This window comes from Grus americana, chromosome 10 (assembly GCF_028858705.1).
Source record: "Grus americana isolate bGruAme1 chromosome 10, bGruAme1.mat, whole genome shotgun sequence".
In the NCBI taxonomy this organism is placed as follows: domain Eukaryota; kingdom Metazoa; phylum Chordata; class Aves; order Gruiformes; family Gruidae; genus Grus; species Grus americana.
This window is the reverse complement of record NC_072861.1, coordinates 6,344,258-6,358,098: the sequence shown is the minus strand read 5'-3', so window position 1 is coordinate 6,358,098 and position 13,841 is coordinate 6,344,258. Positions and strand designations below refer to the sequence as shown.

General features: G+C 37.8%; 2 protein-coding genes and 1 long non-coding RNA gene across 9 annotated transcripts in view; 1 reads left to right on the top strand and 2 right to left on the bottom strand.

Moving 5' to 3' along the window:
- Positions 1 to 243, bottom strand: part of ICE2 (interactor of little elongation complex ELL subunit 2) — a 39,669-nt gene extending 39,426 nt beyond the window's left edge. For all 5 annotated transcript variants that reach the window (XM_054837370.1, XM_054837369.1, XM_054837371.1 and 2 more), the window contains exon 1: positions 153 to 243. In XM_054837370.1, the coding sequence (XP_054693345.1) occupies positions 153 to 208 (56 nt within the window). In that variant the 5' untranslated portion in view covers positions 209 to 243. The remainder of the gene's footprint in view (positions 1 to 152) is intronic.
- A 151-nt stretch (positions 244 to 394) lies between these two features.
- LOC129210959 (uncharacterized) overlaps positions 395 to 13,841 on the top strand; it is a 29,179-nt gene continuing 15,732 nt past the window's right edge. Inside the window, exons 1-2 of the long non-coding RNA XR_008578692.1 lie at positions 395 to 534; positions 1,164 to 1,256. This is a non-coding gene — a long non-coding RNA (uncharacterized LOC129210959). The remainder of the gene's footprint in view (positions 535 to 1,163; positions 1,257 to 13,841) is intronic.
- The window catches only part of RORA (RAR related orphan receptor A), a 374,756-nt gene continuing 368,456 nt past the window's right edge, over positions 7,542 to 13,841 (bottom strand). For all 3 annotated transcript variants that reach the window (XM_054837375.1, XM_054837376.1, XM_054837377.1), the window contains one exon: positions 7,542 to 13,050. In XM_054837375.1, coding sequence (XP_054693350.1) covers positions 12,886 to 13,050 — 165 coding nt within the window. In that variant the 3' untranslated portion in view covers positions 7,542 to 12,885. The remainder of the gene's footprint in view (positions 13,051 to 13,841) is intronic.

Below are 13,841 nucleotides of genomic sequence, written 5' to 3'. Positions count from 1 at the left end.
CTCCCTCCGGGCGCATGCGGACCCCCGCCGCGCAGCGGGCTGGGCGGCGCGTTCTCCTCTCGGCGGGGCAGTGCGAAGCGAGGGGACATCTTCCCGCCCCTGCTCTTCAGACGCGCCCTGTTAGGTTAGGGGGAGGGGGGAAGCGTACTTACCAGGTCAGCAACTGCCCCTGGGCCGCCATCTTGACGGACCCCTCGGGAGAGCGCATTTGCCGGTTCCTCGTCTCTCTGCCGCGTGAGCCTGCCTCACGGCATTGGCCAATCAGCGTAGTAGAGCGCCCGGCGCGGGGGATCAGGTGCTCTGAGCCAGCCAATGGCAACATGGGCTCGAGCAGCTGCGGGAGGGGCTGCGGCGGCCATCTTGTGGCAGGCGGTACCGCTGCAGGGTGGCGGCGAGGGCGCGGAGGGTGCGGTGGCGCGGCCGAGGCCGAGGCCTGTGCCAATGCCGGCCCCGTCCCGCCTCGCCGGGAGATGAAACGTGTCTAAAGCCTTTCCGCGCTGTGGGCTCCGCTCCGATTCCACGTTCTTCCCTAAGGTGTGGCCCTGACCAGATGTTGGGTGCCTCGAGCGGCAGTTCCCGCCCTGGGTGTGCAGAGGCGGCTGGGCCGGGCTCTGCCGGGCGGCTCGTCCCTGGGCGGCGGCGGCGGCGGCGGCGGCGGGGGGGGGGGGGGGGTTGGGACTGCGTGTGAGAGGGCTGAGATTCCCTGCGGAGGTTGCTGCATTTATCAGCTTTCCTCCTCTACTGGGCTTCCAGTTTTCCTGGCTCACTTCCCACTTGTTAACATGTGGGCAGAGCCATGAAACCTTTTTTCTGATGATCAAGGTTCCCAATGTGGTAAAATGCGGAATTCAGATATTCTCAGTATCTGTAGGTCTAGGTGATGGAAACTCATTTGCTTGTGGTTTTCTAAGAAAAGGTGATCCCCTTCACAACTCTGCAGGTGGAGAAATTAAGAGGGAAGCGAGGATTGCAGCATGAAGCAATCAAAGGATTCACAGTGCTTAGTCCTGTAACTAAAACTCTGGGCACTATACACAAATACTGAGATGATACAGAATGATGTCCAAACCCACCAACAAAGGAGTCTCTTCAGCTTGCTTGCAGATCAGTTTTAAGACATTGTTTGATTTTAATTTTGCCCTTTTTTGGTTTGTGTATCCCAGAGAAGCGGAAAGGTTTCTGTCTCCCTATTGGATCCACCCAGAGCCCAGTCCTGGAGGTAGCTTTGTTAGGAGTAATCTTACTTCAAAACCCAGGTATGGTAATAGTTACATAGCTGAATGATTAGAAAACTTAGATTGTGAATGTGGCAGGCTAAATCTTACTTCAGTCTGCATCTCTCCAAAACCTGCAGTGTCTGGTGGGTTTTTTTTCATAGTGCTACTTTCTGTGTGTGATCTTTTTACTTCTATGGCATAAACACGAACATCAGGAAACACCTTTTCAATGTGAGGGTGACTGAGCACTGGCACAGGTTGCCTAGAGAGGTTGTGGAGTCTCCATCCTTGGGGATACTTGAAAGCTGTCTGGACACGGTCCTGGGCAACCAGCTCTAGGTGGCCCTGCTTGTGACCTCCAGAGGTCCCCAGCAACCTCAGCCATTATGTGATTTTGTGAAATAGTTGGGGGCCAAACCCACCGCCTCCTAACCTACAGTTTAGCTTTCCTTATGGGTGGGCATGGGAGCCCTTGATTTGTCTCTCACTTGAGAAAAATTGCTGCATTTTACACTGAATATATATAGTTGTTGCCTAACCTCTATCTTGGTGGTTAGGAACTCTCCTGTGAGTGCAAAGATTGGGCAGGAATCATGTCCTGAGGCTGAGAAAATGAAATCTAGATTTTCAGATCAGCCTCAAAGACTCCTTTAGTCATAGAGCTGCTGTAGAACAAATGGCACTACTTAGTGCTACAGTTCTAAGGCAGCAGTCACTTCCACTAATCTTTGTAGACTTGATCTGTAGATGAAGGCTGTTTCCACATACAGTGCTTCAAAGATGAATGCCAGTACCTATTTCTGGATCATGGTCAGGCGTATAAACCCCGAGCTGTTAAAGCTCTGTCAAGACTGAGGCATTTCTGGGTAGGTGCAGAAGTAGAATTTTACATGCCTGAAGTCTTAAGACCAAGCGTGCTGCTGACATCAGGTGCTTTCAAAGTTAGTACAGCAGAGAGGAGTTGCAACTTGGAATTTTGATGCCTAAATTGTATTAAAATCTCAATTTTGATACCCAAATCCTCATATAGATCTAGCCTGAAGCAGTATTTTGCAAAGTCACTGGGAAGGCCTTAAGCCACACTTCTTGTATCTTGCACTTGATGCAGTGAACCGTGATTTCAAACAAGAAAACACCTTCAAGGAGAGGGAAGCTAGATTAATCCACGTTCATTCTGAGGATGTTTAAAGCTCTCCTTGGCCAAAAGGGGAGCTTAAAAGGTGCTCGGGAGTCTTGTTTCCCCACTGCCAAACATTACCCGATGGATGTGCTAAACAGCTCTGATATACGTGCTTGGAAGCACAGCCTGATTTTGTAACAGTGCACTCCTTAAGGAATAAATCTAATAAACCATGATTCAGAAAAACAAACAAGATGTTACTGACAAAAAATGAAGACAGATTTTTCCATTAGAAGCTGAAGTTTTATTACAGGATAACAGTACATAAAGCACATCTAAAATCGATGTGTTCAATGCACTTAATAAAGGTAATGTAATATTAAAGGTACAGTTTCTAAGTACAATATAACAACATTCATATTAGAATGAAAATTGGAGTATTTAAAAGACAACATTAAATCTCTTATTTTTACAGTTATATTTACAAAATGAATCAAAATACTTTTTTCGGGACTGAGTAAAATAACAAACTTGAATATAAGCAGGCTATCGTAAGAGTGAGTTGGAAAGATCCATGAAAGTGAAAAGTTAAGTGATTGGGTAAAGATCATTAGCAAAGGTTTAGTACAATACCACTTTACTATTCCTCTTGATGGCTTACGTTTTATTGTGGCTAGAAAAGGAATTTATACATACTGTACACATAACAGACAGCATATATTTACATGTACAGTATAATTGCATTTAAACTTGTGTGTATTTACAGAAATTTGAGCATATTACTCAACGAGGTTTTTGAAGTCTATGTGCTTAATCTTCAAACTGATGTATATTTGTAATCAGCATTTATTCTGGTCTTACGTTGAACATTTAGTAAACAGGGAGCATATATGTTAACCAAATGGTTTTGCATAAATATATCAAACTATTAAAATTAAAACAATAGGGATAACGTGTTCCTAGCATTATGTATAGGTTAGTACATACAAATTTAAGAGCAAGTCCTCTTCTCTTTGAAAATATCAAAAGGTGACTTAAATCAACAAGGGAAAATAAAATTGTCATGGCTTATATTTAAATAAGATTGTAGCTTCAAGAGGTTTTTATAATTGTCCTGATAGTGTTTGCAATTAAACATTCCACTTATGAAAATATACCCATGGTGCAGTAAAGTTTGTATTTATTTTTAGGACAACAGTATGTTTGCTGTTTAAAAAAAATTATTTATATATATATATTCCTTGGATCGAGGGTATAAAAGCAGTGCATGGAAGCCAAGAATCATGGCTTTAAAATTCACTACCTTCTATTATCAAAAAGTGCAGTAAACAGAAACATTGTATTTAATAAATTGTTCAAAAATCTTTGCTAAAGATCTTATAAATTCAGTAATATTACAGAAAAATTCTAATAAATATTTAAAAGGTTAATTACCTCCTTAGTTAGATATTTGATATCCATCAGTTTTTAAGAATTAACATGAAAACAATATCTAGAGTGAAAGGAACAGGGGATAGGAATACTTTTAAGGGCACATGACTACGTAAATTAAGGTATACATGAAAAATAAAAACAAAACCCCCAGACCTGACAAAACATTGCAAATTCCACTTCTTAATTAACTTAAGTTGCTAATGGCTGTCCTTGGATATGTATGCATGGTTTATAAAGCATATCCAAGGACTGAATTTAGCCATGCATCTATCATGGAAGATTTACAGAAAATTCCTATTTACAGTAACTGGAGTTAAGTGTGTAGGCATGGCCTAGTAACATCCGCAGTTTGAGTGTGTACAGATCCTATTTAAAGTGAAGAGGGAGGAAGGCACCCAGCAGAATAACATCTATAAATATCAGATGCAGCGACAGGATAGAACACTCCCGACAAGCCAAATAACTACCTCCCTTTCAGACAGACAGCATATCGTAATTACTTTAAACTGGCAGATCAGATTTTTTTTTTTTTCTGATACACTACAGGTAGACTGTTTTAGTAACCGAAAGGATAACAAGCTGGACAGAACATTTTTTAATAACGTTAATAATTAATAATGTTAATAATGTAGAAAAAAATTCTACATTTGATATCAAGTATCTGTACCGGTGAAGTAATTTTCTCCTTATTAAATATACTATAGAATAATTTATATAATGACACTATGCATTTAAAGAGAAAACCATGTCCCAAATCTTGTACTCTGATACAGGTACTTGTTGGGCATATGTTGGTGTGTATATATATATATATACAGAAATATATATATATTTATATATAGTTATACTCAGTGAAATTAACAAGACCCAAAGGTGGTATTGTCTAGGAATAAAAGGGGTTTGTTTGCTTTTGTTCACAAAAGTAACTTACCTAGCACCACACATCAGAAAAACACAAAAATAGCACACTCTAGTTCTAAACAGCTATGTCTAAAATAGATTATATAGTAAAACAGATATTATACAGCATAATGTGGTATTTGATAAACAGATAAATATTTGCACTGTGTAGGCTGTTTATAGTATAACTTTATCTATACAGAATGAAAGCAAAAAGTTAACTGTATAGAGGTGAGCAGAACAACATTAAATATTATGACTCCAAAGCAGAGACAAAGTTAAGAGTTGAAAGAATAGAGCAAGATAAAATGTTTACAGGCCATTACAAGTCCTTAAATTAGTAGTAAAATAAGGAATCAGTTGCTCAAGTTTAAGAAAGCAGTAAACAAGAGATTGCATTTACATGCAGATGTCTAAAACTTGTATTTCTTTTAAATCTATGCACAAAAAGTCATTTGTTTTTATTGCTTGACATTCAGTTATGGCTAGAGTATTTTTAACCTTTTTTTTTTTTGTACTTTGGAAACAAGAATATTGTTAAAGGTGCCATAAAAATGGACAACATTGAAAACAGTTTGCAAATAAACCACCTAACACTGCAGTTCTTTATACATTTTAAAAAGCCTTGTCTGGGGTTTGTCATATGTTAAATATATTTAATCTGGGAAAATACATTGTAGCTTGAAGCCTCCCATTGGCCCAAACATCCAATACAAAAACACATCTCCAGAAAAGGAGCAGGCAGACAATACAGTTACATATAAAGAAGCAGCCAGTTAATGTCCTAATAGTTTAAATATTTACCACTGTTCTGTAACTTGTTTCTAAATCAGTGTAGAAATGAGGAACATTTTGGATTTAGAAAGGTGTACAGTACATACGTCTTTTTGTGAAATAAAATTCACTGTATTGCTTATGAATTCTCTGCATTAGGTGTAGATAGCGTTACAGATTGCAAGTTCCTGTAAAGTTTGTGCATCTACATTAAGACTCTGTGGGGTAATTCAGGGTAGTGTTTCTCAAACTGAAAGTCACAACCATTTGAAAGTTGCCAAAGTGTTTAGATTATTATCAAAACACTATGTCAGGCAAACGTAGCTCGGTTCTCCAGCGCGGAGCATATGGTTGTGCTGGCTGCAGATGAGTGCGCTGGCCAGGGAACTCGTCCCGCTTACTGGATGCAGCTCAGTCTCTCCAGCATGGAGGAGCTGGAAGAGCTGGCTGTTGGCTGCAAGCATTTGCAGTAGCCATGGAGTTACTAAGTACTAGCAGCAGCTCAGTTCCTTTAGCTAGGAAATGCTGCCAGTAATTACAGCTGGTTTGTACTCCCTGTCCCAGAAAAAGTTAATTCCAACACAGAGAGCCCTGTGATGAAATACAGCCCAGAGGGATTGTGCTTTCAGAAAGCTTGAGAAACACTGACTTATAGGAAAACAAGTATACAAAGGACATATTAACACTGAAGACATGCAGACGTTAACAAAAAAGGTGTGACGTCACACATCAGGTTGAACAACGCGATTGTGAAGTTCAGCCTGAAGAAGTAATGAGATTGTGAGGGAAGACATACGAGTGAATATTGTGGCAGAAGAAATGAACCTATGAGTATTGATCTGAAGCCTTTATCATGTTTTGTTTCTTATTTGGATAGCCTACTTATTGCTATAAAGTTATTGCTATATTCTACCAATGATAAAGGCAAAAAGAAAAAAAAAGCAGCAACATTACATATGAAAAAGGTAGAATACAGCTTTTATTTTGATGTTAAAATTCTATTCAGTACCTGAATAAAGTTCCAAAGATAGACTGTATATTATCCTAAATGTTACGTATTTTTCCTCTCAAGTCTGGTGACTTAGCATTATTTAGCAAGCTATTATCACAGTACTAGGATTAAAGCACATACTGCAATGATTTTTAAATAAATACTCATTTAAATTTTAAAACTTCTTTTTGTTGTTGTATTTGGTATCCATATGCATTTGCCCTCATTTCCACCAAATGATTTACTGACAGGAATATTTAAGAATAAAGAAAATAGGAGGCTAATATTCAAATATATTCATGGATGAAACTTTTAAAGTAATAAATATTAGTATTAATAACAAAAAATAATTCTAATAGTTATATTTCTCCAGGTAAGGAAAATAAAGATGTTTCTTCTGTGCAATCTGAATCAGCTCACAAAGGTAGAATTTAATATACTGAATACTCAAGAGAAAATTGCTTATTATTTTTGGATATTGGATAGTAAATGCTGTTTCTGACATTTATATTAGTAAGTTTATCTACACTGGGGAGTTTAGGCATGTGTAGAGAAAAAAAATACACATTGTTTGCATGCACAACTTATACTGTGCACCCTGATTTGTTCGTCAAGTACCGACTAGGAAATGTCTATGCTAATCCAAAAACAAAGATATTTTAAGGTTTGGATCACCCCACCACAAAGTTAAAACATCTTATAGTTTGTACATATTAACAGTATGTGTAATTGATATGCACTTACGTAAAGCATAGGTTCTATTGTGAATCAGCAATAGGAATTTTCTTCTACTCAAGATGCCAGAACACAAACTGATCAAGGGGTCATACTCACTAAGTAGTTGCCTGCCTTGGAAGGCCATTCCAAGCTAAACTTGACCGTCAGCTTGTAAAACCTTAAGAAAGGTTTCCCTATTTATTAAGCAACCTAAAGTAAACAACTGGAAGCCATATGCCCAGTGAAAAAACCTTCAGTAACCTAAGATACTGGAGAACTGATGCTTTTTGCAAGACGACAGACATGTTTGATGGAGAAATTCACTCTCTTCCCAGTCTAACCAATGCCTTGAAATCTTGCTCATTTTTTTTGGTAGTTGATTATTTACTTTTCTACTTGCATTTTCAAAAGAATGTGAAGCCATAAAACAAGGCTAATTGGGACAGGCTTCCAGAATCCTACAGTTTGGCACTTGGAGACTGCCTAGACATTGCTGGGTTTTGCTGCCATTGTAATCACTTAGAATTCCTGTAGTTGATGTACTAGGTATGAAAATGTCTTCACAGCCTCAGTCAGGTTTTTTGCTTTACCATGAAGCATATGCAACAATGACAGACAACGTCCGAATTGTTGTGCTTGTATTCCTATAGATCTGTGGTCCTTTCTATGTGACGTCATTGCTGAAACCTAATCGTTATCTTTTCATTCTTACTGTGCTATGATAAACTGATTTGTTTTCTTTGACAATAATTTAAATACTGAAAATCCATTTTCTATTGCAAAACACTGAAATTCAGCTGGAAAAATAGTCCTATCATTATAAAAATGTCCAGAGGGTATTGAAATTAATTTCAATAATTTATTTAATAGGTCAGCATTAATTTATTTTCTAAAGTAGAATTGCAAAACCTTTGCGCTGTTTGGTGTACTTTTGTTTTAAACAAAATAAAGACCAAAGAGCTGCTATACTGCAAAACTGAGCAAGAGAATGAGGCACGCGTAGAGCATTTAGTTAAAAAAAAATAATCCAGTTCTCTTGTGCCTGGAGGGGAGGGGGAAAGGAAGAAATACTAGCATATTTTTTAAAAAGTAATTTGTTCCACCAGTAGTACTGGCCACCCTGTTGAAGAGTTTTAGAAGATCCCTGAGCACATTAGTTTCTGACTCTTAAACCCAGCCCCAAAATATTAGGGCTTCTGATGTTGATAACGAGATGGATTGTCATTCACAGTTAAGTCAATCATAAGGTGCTTATCTATTTACCCTTTTTTCACCAATCAGCACAAAGAACTGTCAGAAAATAACTTTTATTTTTCTTTTTTAAATAATAAAAGGGCACAAAATTTAAACAATCAATGTTTTGTAACAGTGGTTTAGGATTATTATCTGGCTGCCCCTCAACAACAGACAAGTGATTCAATCGACATTCCTTAGCAAAAAAAAAAAAAAAAAGAAAAAGAAAAAGAAAAAAAGGCAAAAAAAAAAAGAAAAATCCTGTACAAATATGTATTTTTCCCTGAGGGATCAAGGTTACACCCGCAAGTGCTCTATGTACATATTGCACTGTAGAGGAATGAAGAACATGTGCAAAAAAAGCAACAATGATTGAAGCTTACTAATCAAACCTTTTAATCATGACTGCTATGTCATCTTGCATTTTGGAATGTCGGAACACAGCTATTCCTTTAATCTAAAATGTAAAAAAAAAAAAAGAAAGAAAAAGAAAAACACACCTCTACTATGGCACATTCAATGAAATAAAAAGTTTTCCAAAGACAAATAGACAAATTCCATCAAGAAAATAATACAAAGTTCGTTCATTTGTTTTTTTTTGTTTTTTAGAAAAATTACATTACTTTCTTTCATTGTTTCACATTACAAAATCTTTTTTTTTAATGTTTACACAAATCACATTTTATTGCAGGAATATTTCAAGTGCCATCAAACATTTATAGAAGGGTTAAAAAAATAGAAGTCTCTCTAAAGTGGTCCAGACAAGGCTTTGTATAGAATAAATCTTTTTTTCCACCTTCTATTTTTGACTTAAGTATTTTGAATACATTTTCTTTATTCCATTGACACTTAACAGCCTAGAAGCAGCCATTCGCACGTACCCACGCGTATATTCATGTGCGCACACAAATGTACTCTCTCACACACACAGGTGCACATACACACACAGATATCTTGGTATCCATACTAAGATAGATAAGCTTTAATAAAGAACAACCAAACTTAAAAACAGCCTCCCTTTTCACCTAATCCCGTAGTTTTTAAAATGTCAAACAATGCTGGAGATGTTGAAGTATATTAGGGTGGTTTAAATGACAGATGGTATCTCTTTCCTAGAAAGCCAGAAAACATCTCCGTGGATAGATGTAACACCCAATGAAAATATATCTCTTTGCAGACTTTAAGGAACAGGTCATTCAAAACCAATATATTATTCCTTTATCTTCAGCTATGTTTTTGTTGGTAGTGAACTGGGCAGATTATGAAAATACTCATGTGAATATCCATTGACCCGAAATATGTTTTTTAACTGAATATTTGGTTGATCATCTGATACCAGGCCATAGTCCCAGAGGTTCTGCAGAGCGCGTTTCCTCTGCTGCGTTGGGTTCTTACATGGCCACTGCTCTGACCTTATTCTGTGTCCCCTTTCATAAAAGCCTCCTTGGCAACAGAAGTCTTGTCAGTGCATCTGCCATGCTGTATCCCTTTTTTTCCCCTGTCTACAAAGAGCAAAACAAAAATTATATTCTCTAACTGTGATCAGGAAAGCAGAGTTACTTGGGGTATATATGCACAGCCCGATTTAACAAGACACCAGTACCCAGGAGCTCCCATGGACAAAAATGACAGGACTTTCTGGCCTGGAAGATCACGTCACAAGCTGTTTTCAGATGCAAAGGGCTTTCAGCTAAGGCCCTATCTGGCACCTTTCTATGGTTATGTATTTTATTAGTAAATGCTCCAAAAGTCTGTGTTGTCAATGACTTACGGGTGTAAATATGCTGAACTAGATACCAAAGAAAACCATTAGATCCCAGACTGGACCCTGGTAAAGTACTAATATTCATCAGGAAAAGGTCAGAAAAGGACATGACTAAAAGTTAATCCCCAAATATTTTGCCTGGTAGTCTACTTATTGTCAGAAGTAGGAGTTGTATCTCGCTCTAAAAAATGCAGATCTTACTTCATTATTCATTAGTTGACACTGAAATTAAGTTTAGTTGATCTTTACAGGACTAGCACCTAAGGCTGGTCACATTCAGAAAACATTTGTTAGTTAAAAGGATTGCTTTAAAAATAGGAACACACATTAGAATGAAAGTACCATATCATGCCAGTTACTCCAATAAAGTAAACAATGATTCTAGGAAAAGTGTCTCAGTGGGACTGGAGAGAGCACGTGCTGGGCTGTGAGATGCCTCTTTGGGAGCAGGCAGGATGGAGCAGTAAAGGGACGGCTCTACGGACCTTTTCCAAAAGCCCTCTCATGCCTCCATCCCAGTGCTCAAGGAGGTGCAGGTGTTCCCCTCCTGTACTCCAGGGACATACTGCTTTGAAGGGGAAACATACGATGCTCATCTCTGCCTCCTTTCCAAGCACAGAGGTGAGTGACAGCTGTAAGCTCCCCCTGATGTGGCAGACGATAAAATTTTTAATACATTTTAATACAATTTGACCCCAAAGGAAACATGTTTAAATCATAGAAGAAACCTCTGTTTTGCTTATAATAACCCACTGACCTAATTCTCCTTCTTAAAATAGTTAGGCTTCATTGTGCTTCTATTAACTTCTGTTCCGTCTTAACAACTATAATATATGTAAGAGACTGTTTATCCTTGGAAATTAAAGCAGTGGAGCACATTCTGTCTCATTCCTGTTTCTTTTTTTAAAGTTCCTGGCTTTTACCTACTTCTTCAGAAACTTCATTTGTGTAGACCTACAAGGCATCCAGTTCTACATCCTCATCTGATCGAAACCAGTTACACACCTCTGGCTCAAACAGCCACAGTTTATTTTGTGATATCGTTTATTGTGAATCTGTTTCCCTCAGAACTAGGTTTATTTGCCAAATGTGCTCAGAGACAGTATTCTTCCTAAAGGGAATGGTAATGAGTAATAATAAAGACTGCAAGATTGGGCTTATTGGTTGGTTATGCAATATGGGAATCACAGTTTCAGAATTACAGAATGCAGATTAATGATATTAATGATTTCTAGGCATTATACAGAGTACAAAACAATGCTTTCTAGCAACAGTGTGCCTTTACTTTGTTAGTCTGTCCTCACTGATAAACTTTAAAGTGCATCTTCTTAAATAAGGAGAGCAATGGACTTCTCTGTTCAGCTACGTGAAATTGAACTGCTGGATGCTGGAAGAACATGGGTCAGTGTCTCATCTCACTAAAGGCAAAGACAAACCTCCTATGGATTTTGATAGGCTAGGGTTTGGACTTTGAAGGCATTGTTTACAATATGGAGTACAAAAGTATGTATTATGTATAAGAATTACTTTTCCACAGACATATCATACACACATACTTTTACTGTAGATACAGACTTGAGTAAATACCTTCAAACCTGGATTTATGGTGGGCAGAAATACACTTTATTTAATAGCTTGATTTTCAAGGATGCTGTGTTACTCATTTGTAAATGATTTGTAATTGCTTAGTTTAACTTTGACCACAGAAACTCAGCGCCTCTGAAAATGAGGATTTTGACTTGTGCACCTAAATCTGAATTTAGGTATGTAATTTTAAACATCCAGGTTTGAAACCTTTGAAAATAAAAGTACCTTTGAAATTAACAGCTGAAAAGCTGATTTTAATTTAGAAAATTGTCATTATTTTCAACTCCTTAAAAAAAATCTGTGTAACCATTTCAGGATATGACCAGCCTCTCTTTAAAAGTAACATGGAAAACAGCAGCATAAATACCTCCCAATGTACCAGTACCTGCCAAACCTTTTTCAGTTAAACTTGAATTTCTGGTGCACATGCAACACAACAATGAACACGCTAGCATTTAATTTAAAGAAAAAGGTGCAAAATGAAAGTGCCTTATCAATTCAACAAGAAAAGCTATACCAGTAACTACATTTTATATTAATTAAAACAATATATAAACAATATCTCTTTTGCTATATATAGTCTTCATGCCCATTTACCCTGTAATATATTATAATGCTATTGTTGCTATTGCTATGGACCCTTTTCATGCCGTTCTGTCTACTGGCAAAAGTGGTAGGTGAAAAAAATCGTCCTTCATGAAACAATGAGCAAGTTGTGCAAACTGATGCTGAAATCTCTGCAATGCACACCAGTCGCTGATTACTAGGTGGACTCTGTTCTGATCAACAAATTGATTGTTCTGTCAAAAGTCTGGGCAGTGAACTACAAGAGAAAACAACCTTCTGACATTAGTACCCTCAGTCTGTGTAAACAGAGGTCAAGGATTGAGAAGTTGAGACAGAAAAAGGGTCCATATCTGTAGGCATAATGGAAATCATATGCATGAGAAAAACAAGTTCAACTTTGTTTCATTGTTTCCCATCCTTCGCCTGACCCCGACCGCCAAGAGATGTGCAGTGTGTTGGCTCCCTAGGTCTGTGCAGGGCCATATAAAGTGTCTTGGTTTTCTTTCTTTTTTTTTTTTTTTCCTTTCTTTTGTTTTAATGTTTGTACTTCGAACATTCTAGAAGTGCTTAGGTGATACGTTTACCCATCAATTTGCATCGCTGGCTCAAATTCTGAAGTGAACAACTCCTTGTAAAGTGGAGGAAAATGAAGTCGTACAATGTCTGGGTATATTGCTTTAAATGCCATAAGCTTTTCTGTATGTCGTCCACACAGTGCTCTTAAAGTAGACACTTTGCATATTAACTGTAAAAAAAATGAACAGAAGTCATACGGTCATATATGGAACCAGGCCTCCCAATCTTGCTCTTAGGATCAAAGCTCTCCCAAACACTTTGAGATAACTTCAGTAGTTTACCTTAACAATGACATTTCAGATGAGTAGTCTTGGATGCTTGTTATGTTAGATTAAAAAAAAAAAAGGAAGCCACTAAAAAGCTACTCAAGTAATGGATTAATGCTATTTGTGAAATAATATTTTCTTTAAGTTCCTAGGAAAATGTATTGTTAGGTTTCCTCACTTGCCTACCAAGCACTGGACTGATAGAGAAGTATTTCATGGCTGGACCTTCATTCACACAACTTAGTCATTCTCTTGGAAGAAGGCAGTCCTGACTACTTTTAAACCTACTGCGAATAATATGGAGGGAACGGGCAATGCAATAGATTAGGCTTTTTTAATTTATGGCAAACAAGGTGAAAAGGAACAGACCAGAAAATTCTGTACTTCAAAAATATGACTAGGGTACTCCCTGAACTTACTAAGTTATTTTTCAATCAAATCAAAGCACATGGAAGAACATTTCTTCCAACAAAGGCATCCAAAGTATATGCTGGGAAAAGAATTATATGAGCTAGGATTTGAAATGAGGCCAATCTGCAAAGCCTGGGCTGGACCATCCTGCTTCTGTTGTAATTAATTCTGTTATGTGAAACTAAGCATAAGCTTTCTGGCTGTGTAGAGTTCTAAAGGGAGCTGCCTCTGTAAAGAAGTGCCTATCCTTCCCCAGTTCATCAGGTTTATTGTTTTTTTAACA